At 42.4% G+C, this 22852-nt stretch overlaps 1 protein-coding gene across 1 annotated transcript in view; it reads right to left on the bottom strand.

Annotated features, from left to right (window-relative positions):
* Positions 1–390: 390 nt before the first annotated feature.
* Positions 391–22852, bottom strand: part of ATP13A4 (ATPase 13A4) — a gene marked incomplete at both ends in the record, with an annotated part of 38312 nt that continues 15850 nt past the window's right edge. The window contains 22 exons of the mRNA XM_082287726.1: positions 391–612; positions 1107–1187; positions 3249–3337; positions 4282–4490; positions 4930–5104; positions 6362–6434; positions 7140–7236; positions 8038–8147; positions 8735–8777; positions 9527–9606; positions 10247–10369; positions 11396–11559; positions 12393–12517; positions 14091–14202; positions 14797–14950; positions 15616–15702; positions 16301–16451; positions 17183–17244; positions 17560–17748; positions 20732–20889; positions 21324–21494; positions 22661–22792. Coding sequence (XP_082143852.1) covers positions 391–612; positions 1107–1187; positions 3249–3337; positions 4282–4490; positions 4930–5104; positions 6362–6434; positions 7140–7236; positions 8038–8147; positions 8735–8777; positions 9527–9606; positions 10247–10369; positions 11396–11559; positions 12393–12517; positions 14091–14202; positions 14797–14950; positions 15616–15702; positions 16301–16451; positions 17183–17244; positions 17560–17748; positions 20732–20889; positions 21324–21494; positions 22661–22792 — 2807 coding nt within the window. The remainder of the gene's footprint in view (positions 613–1106; positions 1188–3248; positions 3338–4281; positions 4491–4929; positions 5105–6361; positions 6435–7139; positions 7237–8037; positions 8148–8734; positions 8778–9526; positions 9607–10246; positions 10370–11395; positions 11560–12392; positions 12518–14090; positions 14203–14796; positions 14951–15615; positions 15703–16300; positions 16452–17182; positions 17245–17559; positions 17749–20731; positions 20890–21323; positions 21495–22660; positions 22793–22852) is intronic.

The following is a 22852-nucleotide window of genomic DNA, read 5'->3' as shown; positions in this document are numbered from 1 at the left end:
CTCAAAGGGGATCTGCCCAGAGGAGTGCTGCTATTGCAGTTAGCTGCTTTTCATGTGGAGGATCCCCCACCCTTAGGGATTACATAATGCAGTTCAACAGAGGGATGCAGGGATATTTGTTTCAACCACAAATACTTGAACAATATTCAGCAAGGTGTTTGATTTACAGCTGGCAGACATGCGTGCATGAGCAAGGGGACAGAGAAACACCATCGTGGCTTTATGTTACTGCAGCAGCTTTTGCGCTTCCGGTTAATTTAGGTGTAAGCAAAAGCTGGTTACTCCTAGAATGGGAGAACACTAATGAGTGAGTCCTTCTTCTTTTTAAGTCACTGAGTCCTTTTAAGGTCAAATGCAACTGTCCTGGACATGGGTCCACTGCAGTTTCCTTCAGAGTGAGTCCTCACTGCTGTCAAATGTTGGATTGCTATGGCCTCCTATATTTCCCTCTACTGTTACTGCCACAGAAGCTGAGAAGAAGGTTTCATTCAAAGGTGGCCAGGCTGAGTCCTGCTCTAACATGTGCTGCAGCCTCTTGTAGTGGCTCTTTGAGTGGTACCGGAAGGTCTTTTTCAGAAGCAGCCACAGGGGTCTGTTCTCAATGACAGCTTCCTGTAAAGGTAAAAGCAAAAAGAAGCTTTAAGAGGACCTGGACAGCAGTTTACTCTTCATCCAGAGTACACACATGGGACAAATAGTGGAGACCCAGGTCTCCCACCTGCTCTGCTCATCCACATCCCTTAAACAGCCTTTCATTGACCACATTTCATATCAGCTCCACCAGAGTTCTCCACCAGAGAACTGTGACCAGCTCCCCCTGAGAGTCCTCAGGATCTGGGTAGAAAGCACTACAGACTGCCCATATTTTTCTAGTCTGGGGAAGGGCCTGATAGATCCCCCTCACCAGAGGAAAGGAAAGGTGGCCAAGCCTTGCATTCCCTGATCATTCAGATGGAGGGCTTTAAAAAAAGGGTGAGGTAGCAGCAATTATTTCTGTTTTACTAGACATTCACAAACTGGGCTGAGGAGGAGGGAGAAAAAGAAAGACTTGACCATTTTGCCTCTCCAATTAGTGCTGACTAGCACATCCAATAAAGCACACTCACCTCGACAAGGAAGGACACAGCAAATGTGACTGCAAGCATTATCACCATGGAGATTCGCCACGTGGTAGGGGTGCACACGAGCTGGGAAAAAAGCAGGAGAAGCTATTCAGCAACATGTCCACAGTAAACACTGGTGGTACTTGTGTAATAGAACACAGAATCATTTAGGTTGAAAAAAACCCTAAAGACCATTGAGCCTGACCATAAGCCTGGCACTGCCAAGTCCACCATGTCCCTAAGTGCCACAATTACACTTTTAAATACTTCCAGGGATGATGGCTCAACCACCTCCCTGAGCAGTCTGTTCCCATCTGTAACCCTTTCAGTTAAGAAATTTTTCCTACTCTTCAGTCTAAACTTCCCTTGGCACAACCTGAGGCCATTTCCTCTCTGTCACTTGTTACATGGGAGAAAAAAAGTGACACCCACCTTGCTACAGCTCCCATCAGGTAATTGTAGAAAGAATTAAGGTCTCCCCTGAACCTCCTTTTCCCCAGACTAAACAAACACAGTTCCCTCAGCCACTCCTTATATGACTTTTGCTCCAGACCCTTCAGTAGCTTTGTGTCGTGAAAAGCCAGACTCCCAAACTGGCTTACCCTGCTGATGAGCTAATATTGCTACTTGTCTTGAGGAATTACTGACAAAGATGCTTTTAAATCTATGATGCAGTAGAGAAAAGAGAGAATGCCATTCTTTAGTGCTGCAAGAGGAATTCTAACTGCCTTTTTACTTTCTAATATTAAAAAATATTCAAACTTCGTATTTCAGCTCCAATCCCAGTTCCAGCTTCCCACAGATGGGACTGGTTTTCTGGCTGTAGCTCAACTGCTTTTGGAGATGCAGCTCAGATCCAAAATTTGGATCAGCAGTTTCTCCAGGGCTAGGCTATTGCAGAGGTTTTTATTGCTACTACCTCCTTTTCTCTTCTCAGCAATTCCAGTGTATTCCCTCCAGACTGCTTGGGCTGGGAGTTTTGCAGTTCTCCCCAAAAGCATTTTATCCCCTTGCAGCTGCAGTGCTGAAAAATGTCCTGGGCCACTAGGGTCCACAACAGGACGATGACTTGCTTTAAAGTGCCATCTCGTGGCAGGTTCTCTAACGGGGTCTGCCCGCCGAGCCGGGCTCTGCAAATAGTTACACAGTGAGGCAACTTTAGGCGGGCATTTACAGTCGAGACCCGGACCTTTTGACTCTGTTTCTCTTTCCATGTTTCATTAATTCCATTTCTAAACCGACTTGCTAACTGGGATGCAAACATACAGGATTGGAAGCTGCATCGTGTTCAGCACTTGTGACTCAAAGCCACTGCATTTCATTGCTCTGCAAATGTACAGAAAAAATAGCTTTGTGTGGTGCTTTTGTTGTTTTGTTCCTGTGACTCCTACAGCAAGATTGTGAGAGTGTCACAGCCTCAACATACTAATTGTCAGGCCCACTGACAACCCCATCCTTCAGCTGAATTAGATCTTATCCTTCCCTCACTTTTCCCTTGGGATGGATTGGCACAAGGTAGCTCCCAGCTTGCATTCTGCCAGACTACATAAGTCAAGCCTTATTGGTATTTACGGATCAAGGACCAAGATAGACCCTCTCTTGCCATGACAGCCCCACTAGTCTCTCTCTACAACTGTTCTAAACCCAAATTCTGCTTTGGGAAACTGCAGGATCTCCGAGATTTAAACGGGGAAAAGGTTGGGGACTGGAACTACTGCTCTCAGTGCCAGCTGGCAGATCCTGGCAAGAGGACCTTTGTTCAGAGTAGCACTGCTTGGGAAACACAAGAACATGGTGCTTTATTTTAAACTGGCAGAGCCCAGCCCTGTTCTGCTCCTGGCTTCACAAGCCACCAACATACCACACATCATAAGCTTAGTGATGTCATCCTCTGTTGCTTGAACAATGTGCTGAAACAATCAAAATTACATGTTTAGCTGTTCTGCTGAAGGCACAGATACTAGTTTGGAGTCACCATTTTCCAGAAGTTTCTACAATCCCATCATCTAAAATCCACCTCTTTAAATTTTGTCTTTAGTGGTGCCATGTCTCCCTGCAAAAGTCTGTGCCTTTTGCTACAACAATCCCAGTGTGCTTAAAGTGGACTGGCAGTAGGAAAAAAATCCCCTCTGGAACAATACTCACATCCATCTTGGAGTAGAGATCATTAATGTCAGCAAACATCAAGAAGAGGCAAATGCCCAGCTGCCCTATGAGCACCAGTATGAACACATCTGAAGGGATAAGACCAAAGAAAGAAACCCACAGGTTTATGAGCAATCTCAACTGCTTGCCTTTACTGTAGAAGATTGTAATAATTTTCTGTGTTACATAGCCATCAAAAGAATGCATGAGATAGAAACAAATTTTCAGCAAAAGAAAAATCGACAGAGTAAAACCCCAGCTTTACTCAGTCAAGTGTGGGATGAGCATTGTAGGCACTGATTTAAAACACCAAATGGGTATTTTGAACATTCAATTTGACCTTTCACATCTGAGAAGCTTTGCAGCCTTCCAGTGAGTCTCTCTCTGATCACAGTAAATCCTGTGATTCAGAAAAATGTCCAGGATGTAATCTCGATCTTGTTAATATGATTAGGAATGCTGCCTCCAACTTCAGTTATGTCAAGACTTTGCTCTTGATCAGGATCTAAAGAGTCTAAGTAATGGAGAACCTATTCCTTCCCCATCTGTAGGCAAATGTTCCAATGATGAGTAAATTCATTTTCTCTTCAGCTGGCGTGCACCGAACTTCATCCTTCACCCACTCATTTTTGTTTTACCTTGTTCTAGGACACTGATGACCCACTTTTCTGCTTTCTAGGAGGAATGTCCCCTCCTCACTATTACTATACCAAAACATCAAAGCCATGAAACCTGCAGCATTATTTTAACTCTTCAGAAAAAAAAAAAAGAAAAGAAAAAGAAAAAAAAAAGCTGAAGAGAATTTTGTCTAAGAGCATGCTGCAGGATTTGTCCCACAGAGAGAAAGAACAGCTCTTCCATGACTCACTGCAGCTTCTGGACCTGTCACAAACACATGTGCTCATCTTCCCTTCACAGGACAGTCTTTCTCCTGATTTTTTGGCTGACATAATTTGGGTCAAATTTAATTTTTCCCTATTAAACTGACCTCCTGAGTTGACTTATATATCTCTTCTTCTCTCTCCATACTTACAGTTGGTGTAGATGGGTTGCCTGAAAGGCTTTCCCTTGGAAAACACTACTGCTACAATGAGGCAATTGATGGTACTCAGCAGCCACACTGTGGTGTTTTCATAGCTCTTGAAGCCGTTGTCTGTTTGCTCATGGGCTCCATCTCTTGCGCCATGGAGCCCCAGGCTGGAGGATGAATTCCTCTCATGGTTGTTCACTGACAGGCAGGCACTGAAAAAGAGTGTCACACTGGTCAGGAAATGATCATTGTCCTGGTTCTTTCCCCCAGCTTCCACCATTAACTACCACCATTAACTACCAGGAATCCTCCCTCTCAGCCATGATATAGGTTATTGGCAGTGCCCTCAACCTCACCACTGGTTGAGCTTGCTGAACTTGTCAGAGCTTGAGCTCAAACCTGGTCTCTCCTGCAATCAAATCCTCTCTGTGCTCAGCAGAAGCATTCTCACCACATGAACTGTGCATGGCAGGTTGCTGGAGGGTTTAGGGACCTCAGACAACACTGGTTGAAGTGTTTGCACCCTGTGGGCAGCACAGGGTCTGCTGCAGCTGCTCATCAGGCCTGCAGTTAAGCTGATCAATAGTTTCATGCAGACGTGCCCCACTAGGTCAACCCTGTGGTATCCAGAGTCCAAGAAAGGGGACCTACCTGTGTATATCGGTCTTGGAATACCAAGGCTGCTTCTGGACCACCACAAACCCAAAGATCTGCATGCTGAGGCTGAAGAGGATGTTGAGCACAACAGAGAGCAGCAATGGGGGTGAGATGAGCTGGCTTGGAGGCCTGTAGGGGACCAGCTTTGGATAGGCACCTGTGAAACTCACTGAAACATGCACAGATGTGTTTACTAGTGTGTCCAAAATACAAACAGTGCTCCTGTACAATACTGACTGTATCAATGACACTTTTACAGTCTGTAATATTCTTTATAAAACATACAAAGATTGTATCAAGTACAAAATACAGAGTTGTTTTCTTACAAAATTGTATTGACACAGAAGAGGTTAATTAATGGCATCTATCATGAGGCATTTTTGAAAAATAAAATGTTGGCTTTTTATTTTATTTGGCTACTGTCAGGCCCAAGAATATGAACATATACTTATGCTCTTCTTTTCTCTTTCTGTCACTTGTCAGCTGTGGCTTGAGATTTTTTGCTGCCCACATTCTGTGCATCCTCCTGCACTAAACACCTAGTGGCTGGTTATTTGAGCTGGAGGAGGGCAGCATTACCTGACACAACAGGTTTTCCTCTGTTCTTAGGTTTAACAAAGTTACCTAGACTTTGAGTAAAAGAGCTGTGCACAAAGCTTTGATGCAATTCCAGATGGGCTACTTACAGCAATGTAGCTTTTGGCACCCAGTGTTGTTGTGGCTGACCTTTTCAGGCTTGATTTCATCAAAGTCTTTTCCTGTTGTCTGTGTGCCAGCAAGGATGGAACATACCAGGATGTGGTTTTGCTATATGCTTTTCATGGCCCTGTCCTTGCTGTTCCTGCTTCTAAACCTCTCCCTGGACTTATTCTATCCCAATAACATTGTCTTTCTCTTTATGCCTCAGCACTGGGTTCCCCTCTTATTCTTGGCTTACAAGTCTCTGCTCTGTAGTGTCTGACATCTGTCATTTCTTTCTTCTCCATTTTCACCTCTCTTTCCTTTTGGGGCTCTGGCCTACACAGCTTCAAATGTGGGTTGGACCCAAAAAAGTTAATCCCTACTTTTTCATTTGGGCACAGAGTCAGGTATCTTCTTAATCTGCCTTCCTGAGTCAACAGGAAAATGCCTGAATAGACTTTCCACTGCACTAGGTGTGGGTTTATTCCTTCTAAAGATAGCACTCCATTTAGCAACAACCTACATGCCCAGCAAATGCACCACTAAATATTACCCATCTTCAGGGCTTTTCTCAAGCAAGAGTCCTCTTCTACTAATCTAAACATCCTGTATTCTACATAAAGGATGTTTAGTCTGCAGGAAGCCATTTTCTTCCTTTCTGTACATAGAATTATGCATTTCCAAGGAGGAGAAAAATATTTGAGATCGTTCTCTCATTAATACATAGGATGACTAAGGGGCTTACTTGTCACACCAATTACAGTGGTAATAGCCAGATCTTGGAACAAGAATTGGTAGTTCCCAAAGGAGTTTAGTTGCTGAAAAGAGAAAAACAAAGAAAAAAATCACAAATCAGAGATCTGCCATGAGCATGTTTATATCATCTTCAGAAAGCTGTATTATATCTATGGAGCTACTGCTCTGCTGTTTGTTCTGAAATTCTTCTCTGCAGGTAAGGAGATCACACATTTCACTGCCCTGCCAATAGGTTCCTCACCATTGGGCCTGTGGTGAATATTCTCATTTTGCACATTGTTCGGACTAACTACACTTCCAGTTCACTCCAGGCAATAAAGGAGAAGAATATTTGAAGAGACTGCTTTCTCAGTGCTGGGTTACTTCTGAATACAAAGCCCTCCTCTCCATCTGGGAAAAAGCTATGCAAAAGTGGTTTAAGGCACTCCAGGGGATTTTCTTTCTGTCAAGTTAATTCATGCTTTAAATGCTGAATAAATTGTAACAGCAGATGCTTACACCAGATTCTTCCTTTTCACAGACATATGCCCTCATCCAAAACACCATTCAGTATCTCAGTTTTCTTTTTGCCCAGCTTGAATCTTGAGCCCTCTGGCTGAAGTTAATGGGAAGAATCTTTCCAGTTTTCCACTGAGGTACAGGAGGACCATATGATCACACCACAGAAGTTTGCTCCATCTCCTGTTTCAGGTGGCTTTTATGCCCTGTTTCTCCTACAAGGCACTAGTAGCTCATCCAGTTCCTGCCAGCATGTCCCCAATACATACCCAGTAAAGTAGGAGAACACCAACGTACTGAATTGTGCTGTACAGTGCCATGTACTTGAACATGCAGAAGGATGTGACAAGAGCAGCACGGCCTTCCCTGTGTGAAGGCATAAATAAAGGACAGCAATTAGGTGATGGGGTCTGCTCCTGGTACCAGGTCTCTCAAAAGGCTGTTGAAAAACAAGGCATGTTTCACAAGCAGAGAAGCCTCTACCGCTATCTTGCTGGGAGGTGAAATAAATAAAATCTGACCTAAATGAAAGTAAAATCTTCACTTGCAGATATCTTGTTCAATTAAATGGGCTTGGTTCCAGTCACCTGTGTTCTGTAGACTACAATTTACCCCAGCAACTTTTACTGCTAACATTAGTAGTGTAGGTAACAACTCTGTATGAGGGAAAACTTACAAAGCCAAGCAGCTACTCAGTGAGTTTGAGCAAGTCCTCTCCTCTAAGAGTGAACATACAGTATCCAATGAGGATTATGCTCTCTCCCTGGCTGCTCAAATGCCCCAGTAAGCAAAATCAGGATCCTGGCATAATATATGTCAAATTTTGCCTGCATAGGGTACCAGAGGTAGGACCTAACATTTGTGTACAGGTTGGCTGGTGGACATTTGATTCAGCTTTATGGAGCACTGTTCATTTTGTTATTTCTTTTGCATTTAAAATACTTTTGATGGCATAAAGCTCAACTGTAAATGTCCTTCTCTTGTGATAATTAATGTATCTTAAAGGAATTTCAGATAGGGACTAGGCAAATGGCAATTTCAAGGCCAAACACATTTATTTTTCTCTAGACATGCATATTGTGACTTGATGGGAACAGCCAAGACTTATGTTTGAGAGGAGTGGGAACTTTCTTTTTTATGAAATAGGAAACAAAACCCCATGCTTACCTGATTAGCTCTGGAACACAGGCTATGCTGGGGGTTCGGGATGTGAAAGGTGAAGCCACAGACGCCTCCTGCTCCGACAGTGATATCCCTGCATGTGCCACTTTCAAAGCCTGAAAGTCACAATCCTCCTCAGTGCTCACCAGGAAGACACAGCAACTTACATGTCAGCCAAGCAGTGACCCCTTTTTACAGGATGTGTTCTGTGCACAGCAGTCCCTCTTCACTCCCTGGGTGTGCTCCTCCCTGAGGGGTCCTTCAGTGAGATGTCGAGTCCAGGGAAAGAATGGGGATGAGAGCATGGGGAAGGTCATTTTCCACAGACCCCACAGCCATCCACTACCAGTTGCAGAAGACAGGTTTGGCTCTGCCTTGTTTTTTAGCACTTACTTGCTCCCAGACTTTATGCAGCTAGTCTAGGTTCTCTGCTTGCTTCCCCCAGGAGAATCTTCTGGTGGTTTTTGCAAGGCAGATGAATCAGTCTTTGAGATCACAAACTGCAAAAATCTCTGCCTAGGACAGCTCTTGCATGGTAAGGACCACACAGTGGGATCAGGTCTAAATCAATACTGGTGATAGTACAGCTGCTCTGTGAATAAGTGGTATATTCCCATCTCCAGCATGTGCTCAGTTTGGAATACTCTACTGGCATTGCATTAATCTCTCATTTTTAAAATATATGGTAAAAAATGTCACTTACCCCACAGTCATTGGCTCCATCTCCACACATGCCCACAAAGTAACTAAAAAATACAGTCATAAGGCAAGTGAGGAATCATAGCCTGCTCCATGCAAGTCATTTATGCACGTCGTGCAAGCTTTTTGTTAAAAGCCTTCTGGAAAGTTAAAGCCTGTCTGGCCAGACAGCAGTTGAGGTGCTCACAACTGCACACAATCTGAAATGGCCTAAAGCTCACCTTGCTCTAAGACAAGGCCTGAGGCTAGCTAGGTGAAGTAAGGGTGAGGTCTTCAAAAGACTTGGGAAACAGCTGAACAACAGGCAACAAGATGCCTGAGACTGAGGAATATGTATATGTATATGTATATGTATATGTATATGTACCACTGTGACTGTGAGCAATTCAGACTGCCCCACCATATTTTCTAACCCACCACACTGAGCCAGCAGTAGCACAGTAAAAAGACAGCAAGCATCAGAGAAGCTGCAGTGCTGGGAGAGATTCTTAAAAGTCTTGGGGAGACAAGTCCCAATCCTTCAGGCCCAGAGAGAAGTAAAAATGAAGAATGATGTGAACAAACAAAAGCCAGGACCACGGGAGCGTTTGACCTTCGACAGGTTGCCAAATCAGCATGGAGTTCAGTGTCTCTTTTTTAACAGACCTTTGGAATTGAATCGCCAAGGTGTAGATCTGTGGAGGTTTCAGTTTTGTGCAGTTCCATGTAACTCTATGCTAGACAAAAGCTAGCTCTTTCTAGACTCTTTTCTAGCCTGAAAATTCAACAAACACTTTCAAATTCATTAGGAACTTACTCCAGCTTTTGAAACTCTTCTACAAGGCTGGATTTCTGACTAGGAGACATTCTAGCAAAAACTGTTCCATTCAGCAAGAGCTATAAGGAGAAAAAAGGGAAATTATTTTTAAAACACTTGAAGTGATTTCAGTAATAATCTGAATAAAAATCACCAAATATCACATTTATAAACAAACGGCTGATTCTAGACTCTGAAGCAGGAAAGGCTGATGATCAAAGATAAAGGGGGTCTTAATCAACATCTTGAAAAAGTAACAATGACAATAAGGACACAAGGCCTGGTATGCTATTTGAGTTACCTGATGAACACAGATTGCCAGGCAGGGAGTTATAAGAAGAGAATTCATGAGACTATCCTGTCCATGAAACAGACAAGTTATGCTGAATTGCACCATGTGTAATACCACGCTTTCTCCTGTTCTCCGAAACAGGTCAGAGTCAGTGTTGTGCAAGGGGTAGGAATACGGGCACAACTGTTTTAAATCTTGTCTTCACACCATAAGGCATGCCTGCTCCTCTCATGTGCAGAGAAAAATACAGGGATTTTCAGATCCTTCTCCATATAATATTATCTTAGATTCATCCAGCCTGTGAGTATTTCAGGGTTATAATTGTTCCCAGAAGATGTCCTGATACAGGTCTCTTCAGCTGATTATACTGGGACAATCTATATCTCCTGAATGGCAAGGCTACTCCAGTTAAATAATCCAGATCTTACCTTTGGAAGTAAGTGCCTGAAATGCTGTGCTACTATTTGGTAAGATTTTCCACTCATGGCAAAATGATACTGGCCTGATCCCGATGCCAGCCTGATTCCTGGCTCAGTCTGACTGTCATCCTCCTATAAAATAAGACAGAATGAGTGCTGTGCCCAGGCCCTGAAAAGCTACTCTGCATTTACACAGACACTACTACGGGTAAAGTAAAGGACATACCGTGAGGAGGGTGCTTTTGAAGACTCTGGGAGACTTGGGTTCAAGGCCCATTGCCTTTCCCTGGATTTGTAAAGGGATTGAGGCATATAATGCCAATAATACCAGTGTTAACTGGGTGTTTGTTGCATGAGTTCTATCAAATGGACTCTTGCATTTGATAGAATTCATGCAGCAGTGCCAATCTGGTGGGCTGCACTGGAAATGAGAGGGACTAGAGACAGAAGATGGGCACCACATCTAAGCAAGCCTTTCTGCAGTGAAACACAGGGCAGAAGTTGCTCAGGCTGAGGAGCCACTCCACAGCCCCTGCAGATATTCTGCACCATTTGCCTGACTCTATACTTCCCAGGGAAGGGTCAGCACCTTCAGACTAACTCTTCAGGGAGAAAGTAACTGGTCTTCATCCCAGCTTCTCTGTGGAGATCCTTGATGGAATAAATTTCTTAGCCTGGCTTGCCTATGTTTCACTGTGCACATGCAATTTCTCAAGAGTGGATCCGTGCTTTAATTCTGCAGTTAAGGGGAAGTGCTAACACTCTACCTGCTTGAACAGGGCTGGTTCATTCAATGCAGCTCCACAGATTTTAAGTTCACATTTATACCATGAAATTTATCTTGCAGGGAAAGGAAGCATTTAAACTGGCATCAGCTAAGCATGAGGGCTAGAGACAAATCTTTCTGGGATTTCTGTGAAGCTGTTCTCAAACCCAGCTAGGCAGTTAGCAAAAATGTGCTCACAGGATAATATGCTAGGAAGTAAGCTCTAGGGGAGTACATTTTTATAAAGATCTCCTCTTCCTAAACTCTTCTAGCACATATTCTGATGGTGAATGGCAGTTCTCTGTTATACTAGCATAATCGCACTCCTTATTTAAAGCATTCCATCTTAGTTTGTTTTCCTGCTGCACAAAACCTGCTTCTGATATGCTCACCAGGCTTCTGTAATCTTCAGCTTTGTTTTTTTCTAGGGATTTCCAGGTTATAGATGCTGAAAAAGATCCAGGCACTTTGTTTGCTTCCACAAGAATCACTCTCTGTGTTGGAGCAATCATGCCAGCATTTTTGGCAACTGTTATAGCTGTCTGAATGTTGTCTCCTACAAAAAACAAAGGGAGTGTTACCTAAAAATTTCTGCAGTGAGAAATTGTTTATTCATTAGCCTGAATTCTGAATTTTCAAATATATCCAGAAGAATCAGTGAGATTTCAGTAGCTGTGTGTAAGAAAGTTTTGATAAAGACTGAAACTTTCCAGATAAGGTTTGTCTCAATCACTCAAACGTATTTTCATTTGGAAAATAAATATTTTGATCTGGAGATGAAATATTTTCATATTCAGCTTGAAGAAATCCAGATGGGGAACGTGGTCCTAGATTATTTGTTTTAGACAAAAACCAATAAGGGGTTCAGTGCTAAGTTGCTGCTGGTATCCCTGATTCTCATTGATTGGCTTTGGTGTATGTGGGCTGAAAGGAGTGAGGCCCAAGTCTTTGGACAATGGAAAGACTTGGGGTTATTCTATCCAAACCCTGTTTTAGATTTGGGTAGAATAACCCTTCAAGAAAAAAAAAAAAAAAAAAAAAAAAAAAAGGATAAAAGGATAAACATGCTCTGGTAGGCATGAGTTACAGATGTTAAAAAGTTTGGAGATGTGTCCTGAGCATGCATGCTCCATCTCTGCCCATTTCAGGAGGCCCTATAAAAAAGGGATCTTGCATGACATGCCTTTATTAGAATCAGATACAGCCTGGTGAAGTTGCCAGGGACAACATGGCTCACCTTATGTCATTATTAAAACACAGACACTTCTTGGATTAAATATCTGTGCCTTCCTACCAGCGGTAGTGAAAACAGCAGACTTTTCACTTAAATATTGTTGGACTCCCTGTCTGGACCAGTGACCACATAAATAATCCACCTTTTTTAAATACCTGTGACCATAACACTCCTGATGCAGGCAGCACTGAGCTCTTCCAGGGCAGGCTTTGTCTCCCTCTTTAATCGATTCTCCATTATCAGCAGACCCAGGAATGTCAGATCAGATTCTACCTCCTCCCTAACAGTCAAAAAGAAACAGATTTAATTATTAATTTTGCCTTTATCAGCATTGGATTTGGTGATAGCCAGTTATAACTTTCAACCATCCTGCCTAACTCAAAAGAATTAAAATAATTTGTCTATTTTCTGCAGTTCTAGGATGTCTCTCTTTTGTGGTGCTTTCAATACCAGCAGTGCTAATTCTGTACCAGAACCCCAAATTTCCTGCAGGACTCCCAAACTGTGGTGGACTGATTTGGAAAGTTCCTGCACACTAGACCTTCTCATTTGAGAACTGTACAACAAAGAAACACACCTTAGTTAACATGTCTGCTCCTCTTGACAGTTGGACCTGAGCAAACAGCCTGTGGCAACTCAAATTCTGTTTTCCCCTGCATTTTTCTTTTCACCTGTGCTATTTCTTTTTTACAGTTGAACACATTCAGTGGAGAACAGAATTTGGTAAACACCCCATCCCTGAGTCATGAACTAGAGGTCTCTCAGGGATACAAGTTGACTCTGAAGAATCTGAAAAGAAGAAAAGCTTTCAAGCACTTATTTCAGCCACCAAGGAGAAGGTGATGCCAAACACTTGCATGGCAGTCAGAGTAGCTGAGTCAGGTGATGCCTGAACAGTCACTGCTTTCACTGCAGATCTTGTGTTTGACCAGCAGCTTTCTCCATTCTCCTGGCAGCATAAACATCACACATGTTGTAACTGCACACACAACTGCAAAATCTGGGCCATTTCACACACATTTGCTCATTGGGTTGGATAGGTTTGTCACAAGAGTTACATAACAACTTTCACTCTGTGTCGGTGTCCATTGGCCCTTTCAGCAAAGCAAAAAACCCTGTGAAAAAGCAGGTGAGCCTCACCTGGATTAAGACCTGAAGCTAGTAAAGAGAGAGGATAGCAGATGTTCAGAAACTGCAGATATTTCAGAAGGGGTGTTTCTGGAGTATCACAGGCAAAAGCGAAAGGGATTTGGGAAAAACGTATGGATTCATGTGTAAGTGTTCTTTTCTGAGGCTTGTGAAAAACTAATACCATAAGCATAATAGAAGAGTTTGCTGACTTCTTTAGAAACTAAAGAGGGCTAAAGCTAGAAAGCTAAATGATTGGACCAACACAACAGCAGAAGATAGTTTACTGACTTTGACTGCGCTAGAGAACAGTAATGGGGGTCATCTGCTGCCTTTGCTTAATCAGACTGTGGATAATAAAAAAATCTTTAAAAGACTTGTCTTCAACTGCAAGCCTGGGTAAATCTGCAAGGAGACTAGTGGAAATGATGGAATGAGGGGGGCGTGTACTAGTCTTCAAGTGTAATAGAATTATGCTTCCTATGTTAATCCAGAGTAAAGAAAGTTAGGAAATGTGCAGGAATTGTGGACATGTGCTATAGGAGTGCCCTCTATCTATTCCCAGACCCATATCCAGATTTAAATTAGATTCCCTCTGGCCTGAATCTAACAAAACTCTGTACTATGACCCTGCTCTTGGCAGAAGTGATGTGGTGATGGTGCTTTGTGAGGCACCACGGGCCCTTGGCTTAACATGGCCAGAAGCAGTGCTTTTTATGGCTTACCTTGTTAGAGCAGCAGGCAGTTTCCCTGCCTGGAGAGATTTACAGGCCAGTCCAATGACCCTAAAGCCCTGGGCTGTGTAGAGCAGGAGCTTGCTTTCAAAGTTCGATGGGACTGTACAAAACAGGAAAAGACATTTTATCACAGCATTTAACTGCTCTCTAATAAAAGGAAGCCTTGGAGCAGGGAAGGTTTATGTCCCAGAGGGCCCAGAGTATACTGATAGGCCAAGCACATCAAAGAAAGGAGCTGAACTTAATTTTGTTCCATAAGAAAATCTTTGCCTCTCCTTTATCATTTTGAACTTAAAAGTTCAAAACATACACTGCAAAGACTTATCTTCTTCCAGGGTGTCATGAAGGATCTGTGCTTCTCTAGTTGCCCTCCCAAGGTTTGGAGAAAAAAAAAGTCTACTTTTTTTTGGGGGGGAGCCAGACCTGTAGACAACTTTTCCAAATATTATTCTGCCAGAGAACTGTACACCTTGTACAGGAGTTGATAGCTACTTTTATCTCTTAGCAATCCTTCCTTGTTGAGAAGGGCTGTGTGAGAGCTTAGCCTTAGACTTGGAGTACAACAGAGACACTTTTCAGGCTTTACTATAAAATCTTAGACACAGAAATCTCATTTGGACCTTCCATTTCATTGCACCATCGAAAGTCACTTACACATGTGTGTTTCTAGGAAGCATTTATAAATGTTTGTTACCTGTTTCTGCTCTACACAGCATGGCTACTATTTCTGGAGCCCCTTTTATGAAGGCCTGTGGATCCCCACCGATTTCCTGGGCAATGACAGACATTCTTTGCAAGGCTGAGGAAAATGGAAACTGATGTAAAATGGTAATTCCTTCCACTGGGGCCTAGGAGGAAAGCAAGTGGATTACACAGTCTAGCAAGGATTTTAAACTCAGGCCAAAAGATTTTAGGTCTGTCCTTTGGGCTATAGAAAGAAGCTAACCATGTATAATGGGCTAATTTGTTACACTTAGACAGAAATGACTGGTACATAAAGACAAGATTAAATTTGTGTAGAAATATTTAGCTTAAGCAGTAGGAAAAGTTCACTGACAATTTTAGCAGACTACTAAATGTAAATCACTGAAAGGAATTTACTAGTCTTGTTTCTCTGCTAAGACTCTGTTAGGTCTTACACTGGTCTTGCAAAGGGAAAATGGTTGTCAGAAAGTGTCCCACCAGTGTGTGTCACCACCAAGGATGTGACATCAGCCACCAGACTCCACTGCATTCCCCACTCAGCTGAGTTTGGGTTGAGTCTCAAGCCACGAGGACAGGCTGGACAATCTCTAATCCAGCATCCCCCTGCTCACTGTGTGAGCTGCAAACTCCCCCAGGCATCTGTAATCCGAGACAGCACGGCAATCTCTCTCTCTGCAGGCAGTACAGGAAAGACAAAGTGGGGAAGAGCTCTCTTGGACAGGGACACCCACACATTCCTATACTGAAAGGTAACCCTTACACTGACAGTCTAACTTGATCATGGATGTGAATCTTACAAATATCTTACAGTGGTGGCTTTAGGACCAGGTCTAACAACTGTGGCATCTGTGGATCCTTGACCTTCAGTCTGGTGTCCACTGGAATCATCTATCACCTGTGTATTGAAATACAAAAATATTTCAGACTGCAACACCAGTAAAGCTAAAAGGAACCTCAAGGATTAATTTAAAGCTTTTTCTTGCTTCTAAACGAGGTATATTGTTCATTGCTGGGAGCAGTCTGTCAGATGTAAAACTAAAAACTTCCAATAACGGAAAATCCACTGCTTCTCTTGGCAACCAAATAGAAAGCCTCACCAGGTTCAGTAAGACATTGCTGTACTCTTGCACAGCAAATAGGTTATGTCCTCTCACTGACAATAAATCCTTTATTCATTACAACACACTTAAATAAACAAAAAACTTTAGATATAACATAGACTCAACGAGAAAATAATATACAAGAATTTGTATTAATGTAGAAAGCTCTGCTCTTGAAGTATTCCACAAATCATCTGGATTTTTTATCATCACAACATGATTGTGAGGAACAAAAATATTTTTTGGTGTCAAAGGAAACTCAATTATTCTTGTTTCACAGGAATTATTTAACTGAATTCCTGATTTTTTTGTAACTTCGATGGGTGTCTGGCTAAATCTGAGATGGCAAGGTGATCTCCCCACTGTTTGCATAACAACAAAGCACAGCTTTACCCAGTTAGTGGCCTCGAACATTTTCACATCCAGTGGGTCTCCTTGGATCTTGCCCTCCCAAACAATTAATGAATGACAAACTGCCAGTGCTTTGAACACTGGGCCCCAAGGCAGGCTGTGGTCTGCAGGGAAACTGTGAATGTCCTGAAAACTAAATCAAAAGAGAACACAAAAGTTACTGTCAGAGAACACCAAACAACATAAGACTAAAAGAAGAAAAATCCTAAATTGGGGGCAGTTAAAGTCCCATCCTGAGGCGAGACCACACACATGTTCTGGGGACTTGTCCTTCCCCATGAACTGCTTTTCATGCACCTATTAAGGCTGGGATACACATGCTCAAAACAAGTGTGTTATGCCTAGTTAGGGAGTCCAATGGGATGGAGAGAGGAACAGATTATTATAAAATATCTTCTTTGAGGCTTGTGCAAAGACTCTTGAGTTCTAAAACTGATACAAGTTTGAGCAACTCTGTGCATGCACATTTCTGGAAATGTAAATGGGCAAAATCAAGGCCACTGAAAGAACAGAGCATCAATCTTGTGGATAACAGTGATTTCCTGTCATAAAGGATTTGGGTTACACTGCAGCTTTGAGATCTAACCCAGCCTGCCTACTGCAGACTGTCTGCCTGGACATGCTGTGCCAAATGCTGGTGACAGTGGCTGCATCTTTTCATGTGGAGCAAGACCCTTGGGATAAAGCAAACAATTCATTTTCCAGAGGATATGGAAATAAAATTAAAAATCTAAACATGGGGAACTTCAAACTGCTTAAGTGTTTAACATTAACTGTCTTTCAGATTTGGTCCTATGTCTAGTAGAAGAATCCAGTCACTACCCCACCAAATTTAGATGCCATTGATGTGTCAGGGAGCCTTACCAGTTTCTTTCAGAGGGCAGCAAGCCCCAGAGATCCAGGCCATCTTCTGTTAAGGTGCCAGTCTAAGTTAAAATGTACGTTTAAATTAACTTCCCACATGAGAGCTCCGAGAGGAATAAAAAGCAAGACTTATTTTAAGAGGTTACTCTCCAGAAAATGCCAGCATGGGGCAGAGCAAAAGGGCTAAAAGACAATTCCTAGATTCCAAGAAAAACAAGAATTTGCCACAGATTCTGTTCAGACAACAAGAACTTAAGTACACAGCATTGGTCATTGTGTTTCTAAAATACAATGGACATGCTCAATCAAACCCCAGCCTCCCACCCCCACCATGGCTCTCATTACCAATGAGGGCATAACCACCACACAGCCATTACTTTGTCAAAGCAGACAAGGTTCAGCTGTCCACATATGTTGATCCTCTGTGGGCTGATGCAAAAGATGCCTTTTTTCTTCAACCTTTGCTGCGTATAAATGATTCCTGTTGTCAAGGCAGCTGGAAGAGCTGGTGGGACAGCAATAGTGATAACATCCAGAGCCTTCTTCACTATTTCTCCTGTCTCCTCCTGACATAATAACAAGGACAGTTATCAGGAAGAGAGTGGCAAGGAGTGGTGCTTGCACTGGGTGTAGCCCTCTTCATCCCGCCTCCCCTCCACTGCAGGTGCTCCAGGCTGTACTGTTTTCTGCCCATGGTCCATCATGTATTCATATCCATAAGAAATTGATAGGCTTGATTTAACCAGAGGCTTTAAAGCCTCATCACTGCTAAAGAGCAGCCCCCAGGCCTTCATTCATTTTCCATGCAAAAAGCCTCCAGGCAGAGTTCACAGCCTCCTCCAAAACACGTGCATTCAAACATGCCAGCTAGATCATTGCACCCTCAGTCAAACCCATTTTCCCATGACACAGCACACAGGAATTTGCTATTTATATGGGCATTCATCCAAATGCCTACAGGCACAGCTCTGGACTTCATGTTAAGGTGGCAGGTGAGACATATGGGATGGTGCTGAAAAGAAGGGCAGACTGTATGAGCTAATGATTTCTTCTGACCTTATGTTCTATGAGTTGTGAAAGAAAATTGCTTTTACCTGCAGGAAGAGACATGGAAATAACAGTTACATTTGTAAAAGCAATCTATAATTTGGGAGCTTAGTGGTCAGTGTAAAACCGACTGCCAGGATGCTGAGTGTGGGCACCACTATTCTGGGCAGTTGATATGAATGCTAAAGAATTGAATGCTTTTCAAATTGGAGTCCCAGAACTGAGACACTGCAAACTAAAGCAAATTTTCAGTTCAGAAGGACTTGCAAACCATCACTGAGATCTGATATTACTACTTCTGAGCTTGGGACTTTGACTATAAATCATGTTGCATTTGATGTGCTGAATTTCCATCATGTTCTGGTTCTCCCTTCATTGATACTGTCTCAGACCACAGAACACACCATTTTGATAATATTTTGTATCTATTTTATGTTAGAAGGAAGTACTTATCATCCACCTTTAGATAAACACTCACAGAAAGAGAAGAGAAAGCATTTAGTACATCCTGTGATTCAATCTTACAAGATTGACAGCTTCAGCAATTGAGGTAACACCAGCAAGTATTTTACATATTACAATGGCGAAGTTAAATTAAGAAAAAAAGGAAAAAACTGCAAAGCAGACACAAGAATATGTTCTTAAACACACTTTCTTTGATATCTTCAGGGAAAATAATCTTCTGAGCCCACTGATTGTAGATTATTCCCCAAGAGAAAAATTATTCAAAAACTGAATTACAGAATCAACCTTGCAACTCATGACTTGGACTTTACATTGGCAGATAATTATCATGGCATGAAATGATTTCTTGAAAGTTTCTAAAGAAGTTCTAGATCAATTAGGCTTTAAAATTTGCAGAACTACTGTTTACAGTGTATAACTCTTCTCACATTGACCTTGATGCATAAGAATGAGTGAACTATTTTAAAAGGGTTTCAGGTGAACCCTCCAGAGATTTAGAGACCAATATGGCAGGGCCCTAGGTGTACTAATAGCTCTTAATTACCCTCACTAGCCTCACCTCTATCTACATCCTCTGCTCATGGGTTCAGGAGCTCCATTTAAGCTCAGGCCTGGGCCTTCAGTGCCTGTCTGAGCCATGCTGTGGGTATACCCACTTCTGTCACTTGGATGTACACCTTAAGATGTGTGTCACAGCCTTGTCTCTTGTCCTCATCTCCTTCTGCTTCTGACTGATCTCCCTGGATTATTTACCACTTTGCCTTGCCTGGGACTGTTGATGGGCTGTTACCTGCACCCAGCTCTCCTCACCATGTTCAGACACTCTGTGATTGTGCTCAATTACCCATGCTCTGGTCATCCTCGCCTCCTGGCTTGTCTCCCCTAAGGAATAGCTGTCTTCTGCTGCTTCCTGATACAGTAAGTCTTAGTTCCACATTGAGATGTGGGAGATTCAACTGTCCTGATACAGGACAGTTACCTTTGCAAAACTATTTCCCCAAAATTCTCAAGGATATTAAGCTGAGTGATAACTAAGTGTAGGTTATCTCCCATCCACCACCCTGCCCCATCCAGATGACTATACAAGATATGAGAGAAGAAGACAGAAGACAACAGGGAGTTCTTTGTAATACCAGTCATTTTCAATGATCTCTGTTTACACTTGTACTGCTCAGGGCTCTGTAACACGGAAGAAAGGTGGACAAAGGAGTGGCAAATGATCTCTTAAGTCAAAACTAGTACAGGAAGCATCAAACAGAAAGCAGCTGTTTGCTACTTCTCTAAAACAAAACCTACAGTGCCTTCAGTGATTCAAACAGCAACTCTAAAACATTTTTGCACAGTACATAATGGAACTATGGGAATCATTGCCACAGGTGCTGTCCAGTCCAAGACTTAGATGAATTAATAAATAGATTAAACCACACTCTAGGAGATTTTCAGTGACTGTTACAGTAGAGGATCCAAATACAAAAGACAGCTTTCTGAACTCTTAAACTTTTCTCTTCAGGAAGTTAGAAGACTATACCAGGGACAAATGTTCTATACCTACTTTCTACCATTTAACATAAGCATTTGACACCAGTTACTCTCAGAGAGCAGACAGGGAGAGATGGTTCTTTGATCTAAGCTGAAGTTTTTGGAAAGCTGCCTTTCACAATAACACATCTGCCTCTGTCCCACTTAACTCATGACTCACTTGTGCTTTTTCTAGGAATGTACAAAAAAGTGCCACAAAAACCCTGTAAAAGGTTCTTACAGGGTGCTGAGCTGCAGATAACATATGCAGGGCTTGCACAGGATTTTCCAAGACCTCAGAAAAAATTATTATTGGGCAGCAGTAGGTTTGGCATCTTGGAACTGAATGTATGACAGTTTGTGTACTGCTACCAATTCAACTGCACTGTAAAATGGACTCATGTACTAAGGTAAAAAGGAAAGTGACAAGGACTATGTTTTTATATATAAATTTTTATGAAGTCACGCCAGTTTCAAATCTCTTAGATGTGACCATTTCTCCTGCATTTAGTAACTCACCCCATTAAGTGCAAATACACACACTGTGTAGATCATTCCAATGGCTGCAAATGCTATGAGGCACATCAGGAACCGGAGGGCATCTCTGTACAGCTTGAAGTTCATGGGTTTAGGGTAGAGAATGGACCTCACCAGATCACCCTTGGCTGTGTTGAAACCTGGAAAGACAAATTTAAATCATTTCAAGGGGAAAATATTTCAAAAAAGTCTCTGCAAAGAATGGAGGGCTTCAAAATTATTCATAATTCCTGCAAGTTATGAAAGAAGGCCCAGGTGTTTCATTTTAGTGTATGTGGCCTTATCTGCAGAATATAGAAAAGAGGTATTCTTGTCTTAGGGGGGAGGATTTTTCAATGTCTCAGAAGCAAAGCAAAATTCTTCTTCATAATTATATGCTGACAGTTTTTATAGAAGTTATGCCAAGCAAACAGAAACAATGCATAACAACTTAGTCCAGCCCAGGATGATGATTCTCTGTCTGAGCGTTGTGAATATAGATTAGTACCTTTAACTTAATGTGATTGGATACATTGTCAGACTGTTCCAGTGAGAAAAATCATGGAAGGAAAAGTGAACTCAAGTGTTGACTGACCAGTCCGCAGCACCACAGCTTTAACTACTCCTCTGTCATCTGCCTTGGTCTGGATGACCTCTGTTCCACAGAAGAGGACATGTTTTTTGTAATCCTCTGCACAGTACACTCTCCAGGGCTTGGAGTTATCAGTTTGAGGTAGATGGGTCTTTGTTACTGGAATACTTTCTCCTAGGGAAGATTAGCTCAGATGAGAAAAACTGCAGTACACTTAATAACAGCCTGCTGACTTTCAAATAAGTACCTAGACATCTGGGTGATAAGTTAAAGGTGTTTACTAGAGAAACCAATTTACAGAAATTTTACTTTTATATTTTGACATCTTCAGAATGAATAGAGCTTAAAGCCTAGCAAACAGACTGCCAGAGAAGAGTTTTCCTTTTCATCAGTGCAGCAGCTTCATGTAAATCTCAGAACTGAAAGCAGTCCAAACTCTGGCTGTAGATAGAGACTTGAAAGGAGGCCTGAACTGGTGTTGCATGACTACCATTGATGGCCACAAGTTGTTTACCTAATTTGAACCTCATGTGCAGGTCACTAAACTATCCCCTCAAGCAGATGGGAACATGATATTCCCTATTTTCCCTCCCTAGTAAAAAGCAGGGCCTTTAGCTCAATGCTTGACAGATACCCTTTTTATGTCAAAGCAGATACTAAGGTGAGGAAGAAATATTGTGGCACCTGAAGTTTTCTAAATGAAAGGTGTTTCTGGAATTTCTCATTTATATGAAATTTCAGAACTATCAGTTTCAGTTTGATTCAGACCAAGACCAAATTTAAAAACAAGAAATAGAACTATGACCTCCTCCTGCACCAAAAATCCTGCTCTCCAGTGACCTCTCCCACCTGGTGTGTCCTCCACTGCTATCACAGGAATGTGGGGCCAAGTGTCTGGAGGGCTAGACAAACACTCCACAGGTTGGAGATGTTGCAGCAATGACACATTCAGTCAGTGACAGAAACCACAACATCCAGAGTGGACTGTGGGCCCTGTGTAGGAACAACTTTGCTTCATACCCATTGCTTCTTCTCCTGTCCTGCTCCCTCCTCTTCACTGTCCACTCTTTCCCTTCTAATGAAATCACCTCTTCCTAAACGCTGCATGCCAGGAAGGTAGAAAAGGAGACTTCCTAAAGTCCATATTGTCTATTTAGACAATTAACAACAATTCAGTCACTATTATAGCAAACACCCAGAAGAATCCCCTTCTCAGCCAGTTATGGACTGTCTCACAGCAAGGGATGTACATGATAACACCATCTGTCCTCTGTCACTGGCTGAAGCCATGGGGCAATGATGGGTGTTCAGATGGCAAACCTGGGAGGGATGAGCTGTACCTGTCAGCATGCTTTCATTTACAGTGCACTGCCCACTGACCAGAATGGCATCACAAGGCAAAAGGGTTTTGCCCTCTTTCAAAATCAGCATATCTCCAGGAACAAGATGGTGTGATTCCAGCTCTTGGAAACCTGAAAGTGACAAGTAATGCAAACTTTGTGCTTCAGATATTTCTCTGTAGCAAGGGGAAA

This window comes from Coloeus monedula (genome assembly GCF_965178545.1).
Source record: "Coloeus monedula genome assembly, chromosome: 10".
Lineage (NCBI taxonomy): Eukaryota > Metazoa > Chordata > Aves > Passeriformes > Corvidae > Coloeus > Coloeus monedula.
This window is presented reverse-complemented; position numbering and strand designations above follow the sequence as displayed.